Genomic DNA, 22,462 nt, shown 5'->3' on the forward strand with positions numbered 1-22,462 from the left:
CGTCCGCCAGCCCGGCCCTCCACCGGCCCGGAGCGCCCGGGCCCGGCCCCGCCCCCGGCGCGGAGAGCCAGGACCCGCCTCCGCGCCGACGAATTCAGGGCCCGCCCACAGGGGGGCGGAGCGCACCTGCTCCGGGCTCTGACCGACGGCCCAAGGAGCCAGAGCCCTGGTCGCAGGCAGGCTCTTCGCGCGCCCGCAACTCTTTTGCCTTCCCGCCCTTGCCACCCGCCGCCTCCAGATCTCAGCCTGCAGTTTCCCAGTCTTCGCGGCTTAGCTGGTGCGTCCGCCCTGCACGGCGCTCAGAGCGACTAGATCCCGCGCGCTCGATAGCAGGACCAGGGGCTGGATCGAATATAGGGGTATCTTTCACTTCACAGAGAGTGTTTTTATTTGACGCGTATTTATTTTTAGTACTTTTTAATTCATTCATTAACCCAACAACTATTTGTTAAGCAACTGTATGTGCCAGGAACTGTTCCAGGCACTGGACATACAGCAGCTGGGAAAAAGCAGATCCTCCAAAATCCCTGCTGTCGTGGGGCGTACACGTGCTTCTCACGTTACCCTGAAGTTAACTTTTTGAGATTTAGAGCAGGGACCCAATCTTTTATGGGAATTAAAGATATGAGATAAATACTATGTTGGGCAGATATGGGAATTATAACCTAAAGCTATTTAATGAATATGCTTAAGGACTCAGGGCTCGTAACTGACAGGGCTCCAGGCTCCAGGTGTAGAAAAGGATCAAACACCTTCCCTCCAAAGCCTGTGTAAAGATGCTTCCTTTTTCCTTTATCCATCAACACATAGCAGAGCCTGTATTCTGTGCTGGGTACTGTGCTAGGTTCTGGAGGTACAAAGAATTCTGAACTGGGTCTCTGCTTGCAAGGAGCTTTGAGTCTAGACTGGGAGAGGTAGGAAAACAACCAACACAAAGTAGAACTCTTAAATTAAAGGTGACAGGTGGGAGGAAAGGAAAAGGGATTCATTCTTGGGGGCTACTTCATTGTGGTTTTCATCACAATACCTAGATAGCCTCACACAAGGGCCTAGTCCTGTGGTTTTCAAACTTCATTATTGAGATCTTTAGGCATAGCAGAAGTGGTTCAGAGGTTCCACAAACTTTTATCAATCACTTTTTATTTTTAAAGTTTTTATTTTCTCTATGAGGTATTTCTTAGAATACATAGACATCTGTTTTAAAGAGTAAAAAAAATTGTAGAAGATTTATTAAAAACAGCAGAGCCCTGACTCCATCATCTCTTCGGGTTTTCAATGCTGTTTCTTTTTGGCTTTGTTCTTCCTATCTCTGGACGTCCTCCAGCTGTCCCCTCCCCATACAGGAATCCAAGGAGATGTGTCCATCCAAAGACCATTTACTTCCTCATAGGCCATATTTTGAATATATGAGACCCTGGAATTCCCTGCCCAGCTTGCTTCCTGGGCCTGTACCAGCTTCTTTCTTGGATCTCTCCTCCCCAGGGAGACCTTGCTGATGGTGTGGGCATCCCTAGGCCTGAGGGGTAGCTCAGGGGCAGCTTTTTGCAAGACATGTGAGCACAAGCTGGGGTATCCGCAGGAGCCTGAGGCTCTCTCATAAAGGACAGAGGCACAGGCAGAGGGAAGCGGGGTGAGGGGTCAGGCAAGAGCCAGGAGCTGGGGGCTGCTATTTTCTAGTGCAGAACTGAGGTTTCCAAAAATTTTAATTTAGAACTTGGCCTTCCAGGTCCTTAAAAAGGTATATTTGTAAAGTGAGGAGTTTAGCAGATATTTTATTTAACAATTAGCTTAATTTATAACATTAAAACATTTAGTATGTAAGTCTATATTATTGTCTTGTCCAGCCCCACAAATAATAGGAGATTTTCCCTTCCTCCCGTCCTACCCCTTGCTTATACCTCATTCTCATCTCCTGTCTGCCTAATTTAATTAAGTAGTTTTTAGTTTTTGTTAGTTCAATTTTTAGTTCTTACAATACAGTGACTACATATGCTGTTCAGAGTTGAGCTGTATAGAAAACTTTGATTACCCTTTCCTACACAGCTTCTTTTCCTGAAATTAATAATTATCTTGTTTTTTCATTTGTTTAGTTTTCTATGTATTTATCACAAAATCTGTCTCAAAATCTCCCCCTGTTGTCTAAATCCTTTTCAGAATATCTAGATATAGCAGATACTCTACCAATTTCACCTTGAAGACGTCTCTGCTGGAGCCTCTGACCTGCTCCAATCTGAGTGTTTATCCTCTATTCTGCTGTACTTCTGGCAACCTGGCATCTCCTTTCTCATCCTCCTGGGCATTTTCTTTGTCTCCTTTGTTGGACCTTTTATTTGCCTTATTCTATGTCTTTCTCTTTTTTGATTTATTCTCTATTTTTGGTGGAGACCATCTTCCAGAAGCTTCCTAAGAAAGGAGGTGGTAAATTGTTTTGAAACTGCATGTTTGACATTGCCATTATTCTGCTCTGACACTGGGTGGGAATTGATTTTCTTAGGAATTTTGAAGACATTGAAACATTACCTTCTGGCTTTCAATCATTGCTTTTGAGAAGTCTGAAGCCTTTTAACTCCTAATCCTGTGACTTTCTCCCTGTCTCTGAACCTCTCCTTGTCTCCAGTGTTCTGAAATGGCAGTGATATATTTTGGTGAGAGGCTATTTGTTGTGTTGGACACTCAGTGCCCCTCACTTCTGGGAAATAATCCTGAATCATTCCATTGATGATTTCTTCCCTTCTATTTTCTCTGTTCTTTCTTTTCTGGAACTCCTATAATTCAGATGATGGATCTGCTGGACTGGTCCTTCTGATTTCTTTTTTTTTTCTCTCTTTTCCATCTTTTTACTTGGTTTTCTTGGAGATTTCCTCAATTTTATCTTCTCATTCTTCTACTAAGAGAACTTCTACTGAGTTTTCAATATTTTAAAGATTTTTATTATTCATCTTATTTTTATTCTCTGAATATTGCTTTTTTTAAAAAAACCATCTTACTTTGTTTCAGAGTTGCAATAGCTTATCTAATCTCTGAAGCTATTAATAGTAGTTTTATTTAAGTTTTCTTCTTTCTGCCTAATCACATGTTTGTCTAAATTTCTTCTTATGTTGTTTTGGTCTCTTTCATGTTAGATTCTTTTCTTCCTCAGTTGTCTGTTCATATTTGAGGATAAGTTACCAAAAAGCCTATTGGTAGCATTTGTGTTCTGTGGGCTCAGGTACATGGGTGGGACTTGTCAGCTACAAGCTTCAATGAAGGGAACCTCTGATGTCAGCATCTTTAGGACTTCCTTCTCAGGGCGGTGAGCAGTCTGGCACAACCGGTACCATTTTGCATATGGTTACCCCACTGCTGCCTTAGGATCCATCCCTCTCTAGTCTAAGTCAGTAACTATTTATCCACATACTTTCCAGTTTCCTAAAGTATTTGGCTCTTATCTCCTGTCCTGTTTCCCGGTCCTTATGGATTTATGCCTTTACAAAATCCCTTGCTATAGTTTTAGTGTATTTTTAGTAGAGCAAAATTAAATACATGTGTTCAATCTACCATTTTTACCTAGAAACTTTAAATATATTTTAACTTTTTAAAACAGTAGTTCAAAAATATATACACTCAAATGTCCTACATATCAAAGTTTGGGGTTCATGAAACAGGCTTGTTGACATTGGATGATTTTATAACAGAGCTATCATGAAGTAGAACTTATAAATGTATTCTAATAAGATATTGCTTTTAACTGTTTTAGATAGCAAGGTTCTACAAAAAGCTTTACTTGGAAAGGGGGTTTCACTGTGTTTTTAAAAAAAGTTTACGAACATCTCCCCTGGGCTAGTGATCACCGAAGTGTGGCCGTTGGACTGTGGTGAAGGTGTTGCTACTGGCCCAGAGATGCATGGGAGAGGAGTTTGGAAGAGGGAGCATCCTAGCCCCAAGGAAATGGGAATGAAAGTAGAGAAGACTCACCACCTGAAAAAAGAGGAAGGGTTCTTTTCATTTTTTTAGGCAAGGCAACCTTTGGTTGACCTCACAGATTGCAAGGACCTTGTCATCTTACAATCCCTTATTTTTTATTTTTTATGCCTACAGCACCTGTCTTCTTAGGTGGTCTCCTATCCAAGTACTAACGAGGCCCAACCCTGCTTAGCTTCTGAGATCAGACGGGATCAGGCTTGTTCAGGGTGGCATGGCCGTAGACAGAAAGGGTTATTTTCTTACACCCTCCAATACTTTCCTGACTAACTTCTAGTCCCTTGCACTATCTGCGCATAATCCCTCCACAGTCATAGGCATTATAAAACATTACATTTTTAAAAATCAGCTTTATCAAGGTGTAGTTTACATATAATAAAATTCACCAATTTAAGTGTACAATACAGTGAATTTTCACAGATGTATACAGTTGTGACCACCACCATAATCATGACATAAAACATTTCCTTCACTCAGAAACTTCGTTTGTTCCCTTTTGCAGTCAGTCTCTTCCTCTTTGTCTGGCTCCTGGTATCTACTGATCTGCTTTCTATCATTATAGTTTTGCCTTTCTAGAATTTCATATAAATGGAATCATACAGTTTGTAGTAGTTTGTGTCTGACTTCTTTCTCTTAGTATAATGCTTTTGAAATTATCCATGTTATTGCATGTATCAGTAATTCATTCCATTTTAATGCGAAGTAGTATATTTCATTGCGTGGACATACTACAATTTGTTTATCCATTCACCAGTCGATAGACATTTAGGTTGCTTACAAGTTTGTGCTGTAACAAATAGAATTGCTTATGAATATTTGTGTATAGGTCTTTGTGTGGACATATGTTTTCATTACTTAGGAGTGGGATCACCGGGTTGTATGGTAATGCATATTTAACTTTTTAAAAAAACTGCCATACTGTCTACGGCCATGCCATTCTGAACGTGCCCAATCTCATCTGATCTCAGAAGCTAAGCAGGGTTGGGCCTGTTTAGTACTTGGATAAGAGACTACCTCGGAATACCAGGTGCTGTAAGAATTTAAAAAAGAAATCTGAAAAAAAACTGCCAAACTGTTTTCCAAAGCAGCTGTACCATTTTACAGTCTCACCAGTAATATATGAGGGTTTTATTTTCCCAATATCCTCCTCAACACTTGGTATTGTCACTTTTTATTTTCTAACTCTTCCTTGCCAGCTTGGCATCTCGTTATGGTTTTAACTTACATTTCCTTAAGAACTAATGATGTTGACAATCTTTTCATGTGTTTATTTACCATTTGTATATCTTCTTTAGTGATGTGTCTATTTAAATCTTCTACCCCTTTTAAAAAATGGATTATTTTTCTTTTTGTTATTGAGTTATAGTAGTTCTTTATATATTCTAGATACAAATCCTTTATGAAACATATGTTTTGCAAACAATTTTTTTTCAGTCGGGCTTCCATTTCATTTCTTTTTATGTCTATGTTTGTAAGGAATACTGGATTTTTATTTTTATAATATCTTTGTCTGGCTTTGGTAGCAAGGTCATGCTAATCCCATAAAATGAGAAGTGTTCCCTACCATGCAGTTTTCTGGAAAGGTTTGTATAGAATTGCATTGTATTATTTTTTCTTTAAATGTTTGGCAAAATTCACCAATTAAGCCATCTGGGGCTGGAGTTTTCTTTGAGGGAAAAACTTTTAATTACAAATCCAATTTCTTTAATAGATATAGGGCTTGTTAGGTTTTGTCTTCTTTAGTGAGCTTTGATACATTGTCTTTTAAGGAATTTGTCCACTTGATCCAATTTACCAACTCATTGACAAAGTTTTTTTCATAATATTCCCTTATTATTCTCACTGCAGTCGGTAGTGATGACTCCTATCTCATTACTATTGTTGATAATTTGTGTCTTCTTTTTGTTTTTCTTGGTAAAATTTGGCTAGAGTTTTGTCAATTTTATTAATCTTTTCAAAGAACCAAGTTTTGATTGCACTGACTTCCTGTTTTTGTTTTTTTTATTTTATTGATTTCTACTCTTATCCTTATTATTTCCTTCTGCTTAGTTTGAGTTTCTATTCTAACTTTTCTAAGTTTTTCTTCTTTAGTAGCATCTCACAAATTTTGATATGTCATGTTTTCATTTTCACTCACCTCAAAATATTTCATAATTTTCCTTATGATTTTTTCTGTGACTCGTGGGCTATATAGAAGTATGTTTATTTTTATTTATTTATTTATTTATTTAGAAGTATGTTTAATTTACAGATAGTTGGGAATTTCCCAGATCTCTCTCAATTATTGATTTATAGTTTAATTCCATTGTGCTCAGAGAACATATTATGTATAATTCTAATCTTAAGTTTACTGATATTTGTTTTACAGCCCAGATTATTGTGCCATATGTATTTGGAAATGTGTCCTGCTATTTGTTGGGTGAGGTGTTCTATAAATGTCAATTGAATTGAGTTGGTTGATAGAGTTTTTCAAAACCTCTATATCCTTACTTATTTTCTTCTATTGATACCCAATTCCTGTAAGAAAGTGTTGCTATCTCTAACTATAATTGTGGACTTATCCATTTATTCTTTCACTTCTGTAAGTTTTTTGCTTCATGTATTTTGAAGCTATGTTATTCAATGTTATTTATTGACACCTTTATCATTATGGAAAGTCCCTCCCTTTTGATCTTTGCTAATATATCTTATTCCAAAATCTGATATGAATATAACCACTCTAGCTTTGATTAGTATCAGTATGGTTTATCTCTTTCCTTCCTTTTATTTTTAACCTTTGTGTGTCTTTTTATTTAAAGTTTCTTGTAGACAGAACATAGTTGAGTCTTGGGTTTTAATTGACTCTTACAATCTCTATCTTTTAATTGGCTGTTTAGGCATTTATGTGTAATCTAATTATCATATGATTGGGTTTAAAAGAAAGAGAAAGAGAGGTAGTGGGGAAGGAGAAAGGGAGAAAAAAAGGAAAGGACCCTAGACTTGGAGTCAAGAAGCCAGGCTGAAGTCCTGGCTCTGTACCTCCCAGCCTGTAACTTTAGGAGTTAAAATCTCCTAACTCCTCTGAGCCATAACTAGCTTGCACATGTTTATAAGGATGAATGTTATTCACAAACTATAACATGTGCTGAAATCGTTAAGAGATTAAAGGACCATCCTATGCCAGATGTATAGATAGACAGGTATCCATAAACGAGGGTATGAGTACCTCAAAGAGAATCAGGTCTCACTTGTTTCTGTATTTCCAGCACCTAGTCCTATGCCTGGCACATAGAATGTTACCAGTAAGTGTTTGTTGAGTGAATGAGGCAATGAAAGAATTAACTTAGAGTGAGTGAATGATAGTATGTAAAAGACAGGTAGGTGTCAGATGACAAGTTATTAAGTGGCTATGGCACTGCTAAGAACTAAACTTACAATGTTTAATTCCTTATCTGTTAAATGGGACTACTTTTCAGTAGCATAGAAGAATAATTTGCATGTATGTATATGAAATTGTACTTACATATTCATTCATACAACAAGTGTTTATTAAATGCCTACTATGTGCTAGGCACAGTTCTAGGTCCTGGGACTACAACAATATCCATTTTAACTATTTGTTTTAAAAAGGCCTCTTGCAATGATGATCACCTTCAGTAAATGAAAGAGTTGACTGAGCCTTGATATCTGGTGCAAATCCAAACACAGTCCCATTAATTACTGATTGGTTCTAATTTTTAAAAAGTTCTCACTGGGAAGAGAATTTTTTCTAATTGCTTTTTCCTATTTTTAGCCATTAACATTTCGTTTGGGAGCAAAATATTTAATGATTTTTGAAAAGCAACAGGTCAAGTTAATATATATTAGGTAATAGATAAAAGGCTAGATAATCAAGCAGATAGGTGACAGGGAGTCATTCTTCCAATCAAACTGATGATGTCACTGGAGAAAAGAAGGTCAGTTGGAACCCACTGTCTGGCAGTTACGGGGAGCTGTGACTAGTCGAAGGTACGCAGGAGCTGCCCCAGAGCCCTTAATCCCAAAGCGGCCAATATCACATGTCCAGGCTTGTGTTCTAGAGACACAAGACATCTTTGTGACTGATAGAGTGATCCAAAATGGAGAAAGACAAGCCTCCACAGTTGGTGACCCCCACATCAGTGACAGCCATCATCTCGAAGATTGAGGCTGCCCAGCTAACTCGAGCTCAGGAGGTAATCTCTGAGATGAGAAAGTTATCCTTCTATTGGGGTCTGATGTGGAGGCTGGGGGCTGATCCCAGATTTGGGAAAGATTCTACCTGTGGGCCCTTGGGGATCCTGGGATTCTCAACAAGCTGGGTTTGCAGACAGATTACTACAAAATATCCACCTCTTACACTTGGCCTCTGCAAGGCCGGCTGGAGTCAATCATGTCCCTCCTGCCAACCCCTTCCCAAGTCAGGGTTGGGCCCAGGAAGGGAACAGCCCATGGAAACCCCAGGATGGCCCAGAGACACACAGGGGTGGGTCCTAGCAGGGCAGGATGTGGGGCCCAGAGCTCATGATTTGGGGTCTGTTCTTGGCAACCTTTCAGAATCCCTCAAGCGGAGCCCTCAGAACTCAGGAAAATGGCCAAAGGCTGGAATCACCAGGCTCAAGAACCTCTAGTGTATTTTTTTGTGGGAGACTCTGATCCTGAGGGTTTCTTAGGGCCTCATTTTTCCAGTCTGTTTCCTCGGGATCCTTGTGAGGAGAGATGTCCAAAAGGCCCCAGCAAATTCTGAAATTCTGAAGAAAGTTTTGCTATGGATTTTTAGTATTCTCTCCCTGACCTGGTCTTAATCATTAAAATGACAGTGATAAGAGCTACTTATTTTATGTGCTAGGCAGTGTCCTAAGTGCTTGAGAAATATTAATTCACTTAATCTTTACAAAAACCCTATGACATTGATACTATAATGATCCCTACGTTACAAATAAGAAAACTGAGGCACCAAGACATTAAATGACTTGTCTAAGATCACACGACTAGGACATTTCATCTGGCTTCAGTGTTCACACCTCTAAACACTACAATCTGCCGTCTTCCCTGTAGGATATTTCTTCCCAGCTCTCAGACATTTTGGACAATGTCAACTGTGTCATCGACCGATTCCAGGAAGAATTAGGATATGATTTTAAAGAAAAGGCAAAATCTCACCAGATGGAGCAGAAGGGCAAGAACAGATTCATCTTGCTGGAGAAAATAGCCTCCTTCTCTAAAGATGCTAAGACTAAAGAGAAGCATTTGTATGAGATTCTCCGCTGGCTGGGTGACTGGGGTGAGTTTGCAGGCTAGGTGCAGTCCTGAGGGCAGGTGTCTTCCCCAGGAGACACCACTAGTCCCAGCTCTTTCAGTCTCCTCCTTTCCCCACCCTAAGTCAGCCTTCTCTGGGAGGGGAGGGTGCCGAGGGAGCAAAAGACGTATCACAGTGTCTCTCCAGTGAAACATTCTCCCACTCATGTCACAACATATCACCTCCACTCCCCAGACCAGCAAACATGTAATTGTCTAAAACGTAACAGATTGCGACATTAGCTGCCACATGTGATGAAGCTTAAATCACAGGTCCATTATGATATCTCATTTTCTAGAAAGATGTGAACTAAATTCAAACCCACTCTAGCGAATTTATTTTCTTTATAATTTTTTTTTACCTTTACTGAGATTTAATTGACAAATGACATTGTGTAAATTTAAAGTTAGAATGTGATGACTCAATATACATATGTTATGAAATGATTATCACAATAAAGTTACTTAACACATCCATCATCACACAGTTACCCTTTTTTGTGATAAGAACATTTAAGATCTACTCTCTTAGCAAATTCCAAGTATACAATGTAGTATTGTTAACTACAGTCACCACGCTATACTTTAGCTCCTCAGAACTTATTTATCCTACAATTGAATGTTTGTACCCTTTGACTAATGTCTCCCCATGTACCCCATTTCCCAGCCTCTGGTAACCACCAATCTATTCTCTGTTTCTCTTAGTTCAACTTTTTAGATTCTACGTATAAATGAGATCATACAGTATTTGTCTTTCTCTGTCAGACTTATTCCATTAGCCTAATACCCTGGAAGTCCATCCATGTTGTTACAAATGGCAAAATTTCCTTCTTTGTTATGACAGAACAGTATGTCATTGTATGTACCACATTTAAATATTTTTAATTTTCAATTACAGTTGACGTTTAATATTGTATTAGTTTCAGGTGTACAGCATAGTGGTTAGACATTTATATAAGGTATGAAGTGACTGCCGCCGGTAAGTCTAGTTCCAACCTGACACCATACATAGTTATTACAATATTACTATCTTCCCTATGCGGTACTTTACATCCTCATGACTATTTTATAACTGCCAATTTGTACTTCTTAAGCCCTTCATCTTTTTCACCCAGGCTCCAATCCTCCTCCCATCTGGCAACCATCAGTTTGTTCTCTATTTTGTTTTTGTTTTTTAGATTCCACACATAAGTAAAGTCATATGGTATTTGTCTTTCCCTGACTTATTTCACACCCACTAGGTCCATCCATGTTGTCACAAATGACAAGATTTTATTCTTTTTTATGGCCAAGAAATATTCCGTTATACCACATTTTATATCCATTCATTGGTTGATTGACACTTAGGTTGTTTCCATGTCTTGGCTCTTGTGAATAATGCTTCATTGAACGTGGCCATACAGATATCTCTTAAAGACAGTGATTTCATTTTTTTTGGATGTATACCCAGAACTGGGGTTGCTGGATCATATAGTAATTCTATTTTTAATTTTTTGAGGAAACTTCGTGCTGTTTTCCAAAATGGTTGTGCCAATTTACAGTCTCACCAACAGTGCAGAAGGGTTCCCTTTTCTACAATCCTCATCAATAGTTATCTCTTTTTTTTCATAATAGCCATCCTAACAAGTATGAGGTAATTTCTCATTGTGGTTTTGATTTGCGTTTTCCTGATTAGTGATGTTGAACACCTTTTCATGTATTTTTTGGCCATTTGTATGTCTTCTTTAGAAAAATGTCTATTCAGATCCTTTGCTCATTTTTAAATTGGATTGTTTTCTTGCTATTAAATTGTATGAGTTCCTTATATATTTTGGATCTTAACCCCTTATCAGACATATGGTTTGCAAGTATTTTCTCCTATTCTGTAAGTTACCTTTTCGTTTTGTTGATCATTTTTTTTTTACTGCAGAAACTATGTAAATTTTAGAATTGTTTTTTCTATTTCTGTGAAAAATGCCATTGATATTGCACTGAATCTTTAGGTGGTTTTGGGTATGGACATTTAACAATATTAATTCTTCCAATCCATGAACACGTTGTATCCTTCCACTTAAATATGTCTTCAATTTCTTTCATCAATGTCTTACAGTTTTCAGTGTAAAGATCCTTCACTTCCCTGCCTAAATTTATTCCTAAGTATTCATTTGTTTTTGATGCTTTTATATATGGGATTGTTTTCCTTATTTCTTTTTCAGATTGTTCATTTTTAGCATATAGAAATGCAACTGACCTTTGTATGCTGATTTTGTGTCTTGCAATTCTACTGCATTTGTTAGTTCTAACAGTTTTTTGGTGGCACACATTAGCTATTTTACAGTGGAACCCAAGGGTAGTATTCATAGTACTGAATGATGCCTATTGCATGGGCACTGGGCCAAACAGCACTGATACTAGCTGTAAGAAACTGGTATAGCCATTTGAGTGTGGACCAGCTGTAAGTAGCCCTGGAGCCAGATGATACCTCTGATAAGATCAGAGTTATCCCATAACAAGACCTCAGTCTACTGTGAGCTATGATGGATGCTGCAATGTTGGAGGAAGGTGGCATAGAAATGTACCCCATCCCCCTCACACTGTCCTGCCCCTGACAAGCTCAGTTCAGTGATGCTTCAGCTGTCCCCAAGAACTAAGCAGGACTGTTGACTCCAGTTAAGTAGTTTAATTGTCCAGATATTGGACTAAGCAATGGGGATAGAGCGACAACAAGGCAGACACATCCCTGGCCTCATAGTATAACAATATTGTTTAATATCCGTTACATATTTTCTACATGGCAGGCTTCATGTTGATTATTTCACATGTATTATCTCATTTAATCCCAACCCAACCCTTTTACAAGTGAGGATGCTGAGGCGTAAGGGAATAAGCGACATGCCCGACATCACACAGCTAGTAAGAGGTAAAACCAGTCTGACCTCGAAGCCTGCTAGTATCACCCCTGTGCTATAGGGCTGCTTGGGGTTCCCTAGAGGATAGATCGTTCTCAGCCTAAACCTCTTACTCCCTCTCTAGGTGACAGTCTGACCTATGAGATCAGGAACAGGAAGAGTGAGGAAGAAGAAGAAGACCTGGATGAATGGATTGAGGTGATGGAGAAGGTGTTACCTCTGTCCCTCATCACCACCAAAGGAGGCATCGAGTCTCTCATTTCCCTTTGCTCCACTCTCATTGAAGGACAAAAGAAAAGGGCACAAAGTAGGTTCCAGCAGTACCTGGGAGGTGGGTTGAGTGGAGCAGATGCCATCTCAGGGGAAGAAGTCACACATCAGAGTCCATGCGGGTCTTTCTGACTCTCCTTCATAACAAAAGCTTTATCTGAGATGGATTAGCAGGGGTGAGGGGTTGGAGAGTTGAACCCAAGCTGAGCACTAAGCAGTTCTGAGCTGTCCCTCAGGGCTGGAGGAAGGGGTGATGTGGAAATAGCTTCTTTTGGTGCTCCCTGGAGCTGTGGCCTCATGCAGGTTCTGAGGAGCAAGGCTAGAAAGCCAGAAAGGCTGGAGTGTGTAGCTTGAGCCTGAGGAACATCCTTTCCTTACTCCAAACCCAGCCACAGAGCCAAAAGTCTGGTGAGACTCAGCCAACAGTTCCAGAACCTTCTCGATTTTGGCTGTTCTAGAAGTTGTCAGTCAACAAGATTCAACCTTAGAATTTTACTCCTATCAGCACTAAAGGGACCTGAGATTATCTAACTCCTACATTTTATAGATGAGAACACTAAAGCTCGAAGAAAGGACCACAAAGAAAGCCTGTGGCAAAATCACACTTAGGTTTTCTGGCTTCTTATTCTTATTCAAAAGCATGAGCTTCAGAGTCAGACAGACCTGAGTTTGAGTCTCATGTACCAGTTTTTGGCTATGTAACTTTGGGCAAGTGACTTCATCTTTCTGAACCTCACTTTCCTCTTATACAAAATAAGGAGGATGCTGCCCACTTGCAAGGTTCCCCTTGGTACAAGGCATCTGGCACCATACTTAGAATCTGCTCAGGGCTTAATAAACAATAGCTAACATTAGCATTTTACCATTGACTCTTACAGTCAAGTTCCTTATCATCAAGCAAGGTCCACAGCTGGGGGAGGGAGGAAGCAAGGAAACGTGGGAGCAGGGACAATCTCTCCTACAATCCTGACCATATTATTTCTCCAAATATAGTTAGTTGTATACTTGACTTATTTCTTTGCTAGATTACAAACTCCTACATGGCAAAGGCTGTGTCTTATTTATTTTTTAGGGATTGGTTATTGAGCATTCACTAGGTACCTGATACTGTGCTCAGCAGTAAACATGCTTTTAATTAAGTCCTATGAAGTAGATGCTATAATTATCCCGTTTTTCAGAAACAGAGGCACTGAGAAGTTCAAAAACTTGCCCAGAGCAAGTGGTATGGATGGAATCAAGCCCAAGTTACCTGATTCCAGAATCCAAGCTTTGAACCACTAGGCCATATGGCCTCTCTGACAATATTAGATTGATGCTAGCATGACGTCAATGTCATTTAACTTCCATATTTCCTTTAGCCCTTATTCAAAGTTAGGCAATGTCTTTTTCTGCCATTGATGTTCATTGACTAGGCAAATGAATGGATGCTCCAAGATAATCACTCCAGCAGCCCTACACATGGTAGATCTAAGGGGGTACAACTACAACCATGACCCAGCTCTGAAGAGCGGAGGTCTGTGAACACAGAGTGCACAGTCTATGTGCATTTTCCTGGAGAGAAGTTCTGTTTTCATCAAAGTATCAAAGGAGTTTGTACTCCCAATTGGAAAAAGACATTAGTCATTAAAAACAAAAACACGTGAACAGTTACAGGACCATGTGATAAATCCTCTATGAACATGGTCCAGTGATAACAAGAAAGGGAAATAAAGCTTCCCAATTGATCTGGAGTCTAAGTGTCAGGTAGACTCCAGATCAGATAGTTGGAAAACACAGATATTGAGGCTGGGAAGTAGCATGATTAGAAAAAATAACTCTACTCCAGGGAAATATGGAGGACCAGGAGTACGTTGAATTGAGTTGAACTGGATTGAATAGTTCTAGGTCCCTCTGGGTCATGCAGGTGCTACAGAGCTGCCAGGCCCTGACAGGTAAGCCCTGGCCAAGCTGTGAGCCTGGCAGAGATCTCTCCTGACAACATCTTCCCTGGCCTCACATACAGCCGCAGCTCCTTATTCTTGCCAAAGTCCTAAGGGGACTGGATGGGAATTTGGCCAAGCAGGGTCTGGAGAGGTATTATAATCCTTGGGACCCATGGGAGCTTATTGTCTTTGTTCTCTCTACTTCTCTTAGTATCTAAACATACCTTCTGGCAAGGCTGGCGGGAACAAAGCCCACAAAAATCTACATCCTACCCTCAGCCACTGAGTCCAGAGCAGATGCTCCAGGACAATAAAACTACCTGCACGAGGGTCTCTGAGGTGAAGTCCATGCTACAGGAGCTCCTAGACTCCTCCATGTTCAACCAGGGGGAGGTCAGGGCCATCAGGTACATGTCCACTGTGGTGGAGAACCTCAACAAAGCCTTGATCCTCCAGCACAAAGAGAATAGGAGCCTGCAGACCAAGTACAAGCACATGAAAACAGAGATGACTAAAGAACTAAGCAGCCAGAGGCTATACTTCCAGCAATCTCTCCAGGTCCTCGAGAGTAAGAGGGATGCCCTACTAAAGCAAGTAGAAATTCTAGGGGGGAAGTACCATGATCTTCTCCTGATAAAGCATGCCTTAGAGTTCCAGCTGAAGAAGGCTCAGTCTGCGAGAGATCAAGCCATAGACCAGGCCAAGATCTTTGTTGACTCTCTGGGCACCCCTGAGGAAGAGACCCTGTCAAAGAAAGAACCAGTCATGGAGGAAACCCAACAGGAACCCAAGAAGGAGGAGCAATTGTTTTCACCACTTTCCCCAAGTCCCATGGCCATGGCTGGGGACAGTGGTGCTAGGTCTTCAGCATATCATCCACTTTCCACCATGACCATGCGTTCGAGGATCGCAGATATGTACAGCAGTAAGGATGCTGAAAGTCTTCAGCCTATGTTGCCATCTTCGGTGGATCACAAGTTTCCTAAGAAATGGGAAATACCAGTGGCAGAGAGCCTAGGCCACAAAGTCAGAGACCAGAAGGACTTCTTCCAGGAAGCAGCCCAGGAGAAAGAACGACTCCAAATTAAATCCTGTTTTAGGGAGGAGCTGTCCCCAGAGAGCTCCAGGAAGGTGGCCTCGGAGCACCGGGAAGAGGAACTCAGCTGGGAGAGGCGGAGGCAGCAGTGGCTGGAGGAGGAGGAGATGTGGCTGCAGCGGCAGAAGAAGTGGGCCCTGCTGGAGCAGGAGCACCAGGAGAAGCTGCGGCAGTGGAAGATGGAGGAGGTGGCAAAGGAGCAGCAGCAGAGATTGACCCAGCCAGAAAAGGAGGAAGGGAGCCCACGGAGGGAGACAGAGCAGCCAAGGAAGGATGCGGAGAGGATGATCTTCGTGACTACCAGTCGATGGAGGGACTTGGAGAAGGCATCACTGGCACCTCCCCCAAGCCGGGTCCAATCTGCACGCCAAGGCAGGAGGCCACGCTTGCCTAGGTCCCCTAATACTCAGCAGCCCATCCCCAGAACTCAGAGGACCATGAGTTCAGCTGATTTTACCCAGAAACCATGGACCTGCCAGGTTCTCACAAAGCCCAAGAAATCAGCCTCCGCTCCTATCACAGGGGAATCTGACAGAAAGGTGACCCAGCCCCCTTTGCATATATCTCTGCATATATCCCCGGTAAGTCTGAAGGAGAAGGTATACCACATGGACATGGATGCTCTGAGGAAGAATCTGCAGCTCCTTAGTGAGGATGCTGAGCGGGGGCTGCCCCACTGCCTGCGCCGGAAGGCACTGGAGCTCACCACCACCACCATGGAGCTGAACACACTCAGACTGTGGAGCCTGTGCCATAAGTACATCCTCTATAGACGCTTCCAGAGCCTCCGGTAGGTCCTCCCTGGCACCCACCCAGCACCTACCCACACCCACTGCGATGTGCAGGCAAAGCCAAAACCCAAGAGGAGAGGAGGGGCATGGGGTGGGGAGAGTCACTCCAGGCCTGGACAAGGTCCCCCTGAGGCCCTGGGCAACCCTGAAGGCGTGGGAGGTGGGGGTACCTACACATCACTCTCCTGTACTGGGCTTTTCCTCTAAGACCCCTTCCTTATTTCTTCCTCTCTTCCTACCCTCTGTCCATAACCCTCCTAATATGCTCCATTTTCCCTGCTTTCTTCCTGTTTCCAGCCTAGCCCCAAGGCTCCACACCTGATACCACCTCCAACTTCTCTGCTTCCTGCTTTCCTGAGCTCCCACCAACCTCTGCTTCTCTTTTTGCTCCCAGGAATTATAACTGTGAAGTCATCTCTGGTTGAAAGACTTGGGGAAAGGAGGAGAGCCCTTCACCCAGTAAATGATTGTCTTCTCTCCCCAGACAAGAAGTAATCAACCACATACAAGCCATGCGAGAAACGGGGACTACCTACAAGGCCCAGAATCTCTACATCTTCCTGGAGAACACTGACCGCCTGCAGGACCTTCGTCTGCAGGCCATGATGAACAAACAGAAGGAGCTGGAGGAGAAGCGCCGAGAGTGCTTGAGCAGCATGGTGACCATGTTCCCCAAGGTGGGCCTCCTTCCTGGTGACTTGGGCCTCCTGCACTGACTGACCTGGAGTCAGTGGGCCCAGTAGGGATGGGGACAGGAATGTGGGGTGGGGGGATGGTAAATAAGAGAGCAGGTTTGAAGCCTCTGAGCCAGGAAGAGGTGAAGGCAGGAGGCGGCCTGAGTGTAAGGAAAGGCAGCTTTCCAGTATCCATATATGGAGACCTTCAGTAGAGAGGGACCTTCAAAAAGAGCTACAGAAGAAAGATTCTCCTGGAGGAGGAAGGTATCTGGACCCCGCAATCCCAACTTTGCACTGAGGTTCTCCCTCCCAGGTCCGTCTCTCTGCCCTGCTCCTGTAGGTTCTGGTTGCTCTCCAGGCTCGGCCACAGGTGTCCTCTTCACCCTCATGCTGGAGACTCACTTTGCTTCTCTCTGGGGACAGCTTCCTTAATTTCTAGATGCCAGGTCTCCCTTGTTTTAATGGAGCACCTCCTCCAGTCACTTCCTGACAAAGGGTACCTGGCAGGTAAAATCATTGAGACCTTGGTTGTCTGAAAATATCTTTACTTCGTATACACCCTCACTGTTAATTGACAGTTTGCCTGGATATGGAAGGCTAGGTTAGAATTCATTTTCTCTTACAATTTTGAAGACACTGATCATTGCCTTATAGGTTTTGGTGTTGCTGTTGAGAGTTCAAAGTCATTTTGAGTCCCAGTTTGTTGGGTTTGACCTATTTTTACTCCCTGAGAACTGGCTTCAGTTTCCTCCACTCTTTTCCCAGTTACTGGGGCAGAAAAAGCATATGATCCCCAGGGGACTAGCCCATGGCATGTAGGGACTGGAGAATCCCACAGCAGTGACTCAGAACCTGCTGGTATCTCCCCTAAGATAACCCCGAGTCCTGAACAGCAGTGGCCTAAGTCTATGGGAAGCAGTGTGCTGAGGGACTCTATAAGTGTCAGCAGCAGGCAGTTGGAAGAGCCTTAGCCATGGAGCTATCTCCCAACTCAGTTTCCTATCACCTATACTAGTACCGATCATCTCCTATACGTGTCAAAGGGACCATATGACAGTTCTCCCAGTGGCTCTGAGGGTTCCCCAGCTCTTTGTCCAGTGCCAGAGTTGGGGCCGGATAAAAGATACCCAGAGCATTCCAGGCACAACCTGGCCCCACGTCATGCACCCTGTGAGTACTCTCAGGAGTTCCAGCTGCTCTGGCTTCTTCTGGCTTTATTCTTTATTGCTTTGCCCATTGTCCAGGTTCTCCACAGCAAAGAAGATAACAGGAACCAACCCAACAAGTAAGAAATCAAGGAATTTCTAGGAAATTCGAGACCCAGAGTCCCAAGAGTTTCTAATTAGAAGGATTCCCTGGGTCTCACTCTCTCTGTTCAGCCCTGAGTTAGGCAATGCCTCCTCCCACCCTAGAGAGGGGATAACTTCTTGTCTCTCCGATGCCTTTCTGTTGGTTTCTCTAGCTCCAACTGGAGTGGAACGTTCACCTGCACACCCCTGTAGTCACCTCCCTAAAGTCAAGGAAGAGCAAGCCGCCCCCATCCTTACTCCAGCGTGCCTACTCCAGTGGCCTCTCCTGCAAGCAGCTCCCAGAGCATCTTCAATCCAAGCACCAGGAACGTGTGCCCCTGTGGATGGCCCGGTAGGTACAGGGAAGCCACGGGGGCAGCCAGCTGGAGGAGTGGGGAGGCAGGGAGCAGGGGTGACCAGACTGAGGAGGCTGGCAGCTCCTTCAGGGCAAAGACAGGCAAAGCTCACCTCATGAGTTGCAAGGCACCTGTCTTCTCAGCTTCCCTGCTCAGCTCCAGCCATTGGCCCAAATGGGAGTGTGCATGTGTGTGGTGGTTATATGGGCTTCAGGGGCCAGCCTGACCAAGTATGTTCCAAACTATGCAGCTGAAAGAATCTTGAGGACCCACAGCTGAGAACTTACAATCACTTCTACCCTGAGCATTGGTCTACCTGCTGTTGGTCCATCCGCTGTTGGTCCATCCATACAAACAAACCTGATTATATCCACCATGTGACCTCCTAGGCTCAAAAAGAGACACTGTGAGCCTCTGGGCAGCCAAAAAGACTCATATCCACACCCACTCTAGTATTGCCAGGTTTAGGACATGTGCCTGGGGAGCCTCTTCCAGTAGCTTCTCAGCCAGAGGAGCCCCTGGGAGGTGAGACTTAAAGGGAAGAGAGGTGACATGGAGGACAGTGACAACTACTTAAGGGAAGAAAACAAGGCCCAGTGTCTTGGGCTTTGTGGTCCTGGAGAGTTTGTTGCTTCTCAATCCCTCTGTCTGTCTGTCTAACTCCTTGTCTCTTTTAACATTTTCCACCCCTACTCCAGCCAACAGTGCAATGAGATGGAGGCCGTTTGGAAGACTGATGTGGCCTCCTCCAGTCACCCAATAGAAAAGAAGACCCCGACCAGCCTGTCCTGGGACCAGCTAGGAGGGTGCCCGGATGTTCCCCGGCTGTTGGCATTGGATGTACATTCCTCCTACCATAAAAGCTTGATGTCCCTCAAGGCATGGTAAGATGCAGTTTGGGTGGTTAATCTGGATTCAGGGAAACCTGCCCACAAAGGCCGGGGCCAGAGTACACACTGTACTATCTCTGTCCAGCAGCCCAAGAGGTCTCTTTCTGAACATTGCGGATGACCTCATTTATTGTGCCACATCACAGAGAGGTGCTTGCCTGCCTCGTCAGCCATCAGCTTGTCTCCCTATGCCAATACCAATCTAGTTCTCTCAAAGGACTTTCCATGGTGTCTCAGATCACTATAGAAGTCTTTCCTTCCCACTTGCACATGAATTGCTCAAGAGGTGTATCTTCCCCTAGGTCTGGGGGTTGTTCTCAAGGAAAGCCAGGTTTAAGATGGATAGATGAGGGAGACCAAGAATCGTATGATAAACCTGAGACCTGGGCCTGGGCCTGTCTTTGGCATTGTCATTTCCTTAAGGCCTTAAGGCCTTCAAGAACTGTCCCTGGGAAGAGCACCTGCAGGGAGGGAGGCAGGACTCAGTAGGCCAACAAGCACTTAGGTTTTCTGATTAGGAAGATTCAACTCTCCTTTCCCTCTCTTGGCTTGAAGTTGTCACTATTGAAGACTTAAGGCTCTTTCAAAGGGCCTTTCTAGATGGCCAATCCCAGGAGCCTCTTGTGTTCCTGGCCTTGCCCCAGTTAAAGATCTTTGACAAGGAGAAGGTACTGATGCCTGCCAGTCTTAGACCTAAGCAGAACCAAGAGCTATAAGATGCTGGTGCAGCTGCCATCCTCCAGAAAGGGACTTGGGTAAAACAGAGTAGCATGGCAGCATCAAAGAAGGCGGGTCCTTGGCTATGCTTCCATTCTGAAGTGAGCCTGAAAGTCCCAGCTGGACATTAGCATTATAGTTCACCTCTTACATAGATACCTGGTTTTCAGTTTCTGGAGAGTTTCCAAGGGTGTGTGTGTGTGTGTGTGTGTTATTGTTGTGAGTTGATCTCGATATAGCACACACAATTAATTAAGAACCAAAACAACAAATACTGTAGCAGAACTCAGTAACCCGGAAGTCAACTAGGGCCCTCCCCGCCCTGAGATTTGGCTAAACTTGCCCAAGGTGCCCTCATGGTGGTGTCTCTATTTGGCATTCTGTTTGAATCTGAGGCCCCCAATCCCTTTGTTCTTCCCCCACAGATAAACATGTGCACATAAATATCAAGTGTACACACTCCACTTGACCTCAAGCATTTCGTAATGTAACTTTCTGGAAATTTAAGGGGGTGATAGAGAAAGGAATTCATAGTGAATAGCACCAAACAGCAGCCTCTTTTCTTCCCCTCTCTCTTTGGTAGAACATGCAAAATTCAAAAACTCCTTCTTATCTCACACAGAGCTATTCCACCCATACCCAGGCCTCCACTGGGATCTCAGCTTCAGGCTTAAGCACTTATCAAAATATTATTCCCAGCAAAGACAGCTTCTTTCCAGGGGAATTTAGGCAAATACAATTTTCTTCCCCTTTTTCCAACTTTATACAAGTTTATTCACTTTATCTCACTACCAAGTAGAGAGGCAAAGGTCTGCTTCTTCTGTCTTCTTTATTCACTTCCCAGGTTGGCACCGCCTACCTGCGTGTCACGCTGGTCCTCAACGTTTCAGTGTTGGAGCGCCGAGTTGTCTTGGGATCTCGCTATTGTGGCATGAGAATCTACCACTCTTTAATGAGAGTTCTCTGCTGATGTCCAGGCTACTGCTGCCTTGAGGTGTGGGGGTGGGGTGGTCATGCTGCTTTCTTTGTGAGTGCTCTGTGTGTGTCCCTCTGGAGACACACTCTGCTTTCACTCCCAAAAGTGCACCTTCTCTTTGGCTGCCTGCCCCTGGCCCCCCATCAGTCCTCAAGTTCACCTGCTGTGTGGTTTCAGGTCACTCACCTCTTTGTAATCCTGCCAACCTCACCATGCTGTCCAGTTCACAGCACCATTTAGTTTTATAACTAGGACCAACCTCATGCTAACTTCCCCATTTTCCTGGTCTGCCTGGCACTGACAGATGAGACAGCCTGTCTCATCTGTGTCCTCTTAGCATGTGGGGAAGGGCCATTTATCTCCCTTCTGTGGTTTGGGACACTAGGAAGACTGTGCCCCTTGGACCTCCCTCTGCAAGATCTTTTTCTGCTTTGCCTTACAAGCGTCTCCCCTGGGCCCTCTGTCTAACAGGTAAGATAGCTACATGTCTGCACACACCAAATGCTATCTGAAGTTGGAGAAGAATCTTAACCTTTACTCTAACTGTCCTCCCTTGCTTAGGGCCTGTTCCTGTACAGTTAGGTTCACAGTGGTTCACATGCATGCACTGAGATGCAGCCAGTGCAGACTCACACAGACGTCCAACATGCTACAGACAGAGGAGAGTGCTTATAACTTGGTTTCTGAAAAGGGGATGGACAGGAAGAAACATGGATGGGTAGGAAGGAGCAAGGAAGAGTAAGAGGAAGGAAGAGGGAAGTATTCTGTGAGGTGAAATGAGAGGCAGATTCACAAGAAGAGAAGCAGAGCCCCTAGGATGTAGCAGAAATGTGTGTTAAGCAGTTCGATGTCCGGGTCAAGTCTGGTCCCAGCCCTGGACTGGTGTCCCAGAAATGACCTGGGAAGCTCTTGAGTGGGCTGGGTGAGCACTAACATCCTAGGGCCTTGTCTCAGCTGCTCCTCCACCTCTAACTGTATTAACTCTTTCAGTGCCTCAGCAACCCAAAGAAAGGAATGCCGGGAACCCTCAGATGAGTCAGCTAAACTTGTTCATAAAAAGCCAAGCGAGTGCCTCCCTGGAACCCTAAAAAACCAGAAGGATCGAGACCCCACTCCATCCCTTAGCCAGTGACTCTCAAACTTTAGGATGACTAAAATCACCTGGGAACTTGTTCCAAATGCAGGCTCCTAGCTGGGGTTTTGAAACAAACACCATAGGTGTTGCTAAGTAGTCCTAGAACTTTAAGAAACTCAACTTTCCTCCTTCAGTCCCCAAACTGTATATTTTTAATAAAACAGAAGTGTGTTTATTTTTTAAATGTTCTGTCTCATTGC

General features: G+C 43.5%; 1 protein-coding gene and 2 pseudogenes across 6 annotated transcripts; 2 read left to right on the top strand and 1 right to left on the bottom strand.

Annotated features, from left to right (window-relative positions):
• Positions 1 to 147: 147 nt before the first annotated feature.
• On the top strand, positions 148 to 22,462 carry FAM186B (family with sequence similarity 186 member B). 6 transcript variants are annotated; one of them, XM_039882103.1, is made up of 9 exons: positions 148 to 359; positions 8,019 to 8,153; positions 9,016 to 9,241; positions 12,268 to 12,450; positions 14,547 to 16,221; positions 16,707 to 16,899; positions 18,362 to 18,540; positions 19,243 to 19,428; positions 22,118 to 22,462. In XM_039882103.1, exons 2-9 carry the CDS (start codon positions 8,058 to 8,060, stop codon positions 22,257 to 22,259), a joined length of 2,880 nt encoding a protein of 959 aa, XP_039738037.1. In that variant the 5' UTR covers positions 148 to 359; positions 8,019 to 8,057; the 3' UTR covers positions 22,260 to 22,462. The 6 variants fall into 6 exon arrangements, with proteins under 6 accessions (XP_039738037.1, XP_039738042.1, XP_039738041.1 ...); XM_039882105.1 differs by having other exon boundaries at positions 194 to 277; XM_039882106.1 differs by lacking the exon at positions 148 to 359 and adding an exon at positions 6,035 to 7,947.
• On the bottom strand, positions 4,069 to 4,186 carry LOC120618814 (uncharacterized; annotated as a pseudogene).
• On the top strand, positions 4,881 to 4,999 carry LOC120618719 (uncharacterized; annotated as a pseudogene).

This window comes from Pteropus medius, unplaced genomic scaffold (assembly GCF_902729225.1).
Source record: "Pteropus medius unplaced genomic scaffold, Ma_sr-lr_union100, whole genome shotgun sequence".
In the NCBI taxonomy this organism is placed as follows: domain Eukaryota; kingdom Metazoa; phylum Chordata; class Mammalia; order Chiroptera; family Pteropodidae; genus Pteropus; species Pteropus medius.

Coding starts and splice junctions, on each gene's coding strand:
- FAM186B (XM_039882103.1), top strand. CDS start 8,058: ATGGAGAAAGACAAGCCTCCACAGTTGGTGACCCCCACATCAGTGACA. Junction 9,242..12,267: donor CCGCTGGCTGGGTGACTGGG/GTGAGTTTGCAG, acceptor CTCCCTCTCTAG/GTGACAGTCTGACCTATGAG. Junction 18,541..19,242: donor GTGCCCCTGTGGATGGCCCG/GTAGGTACAGGG, acceptor CCCCTACTCCAG/CCAACAGTGCAATGAGATGG.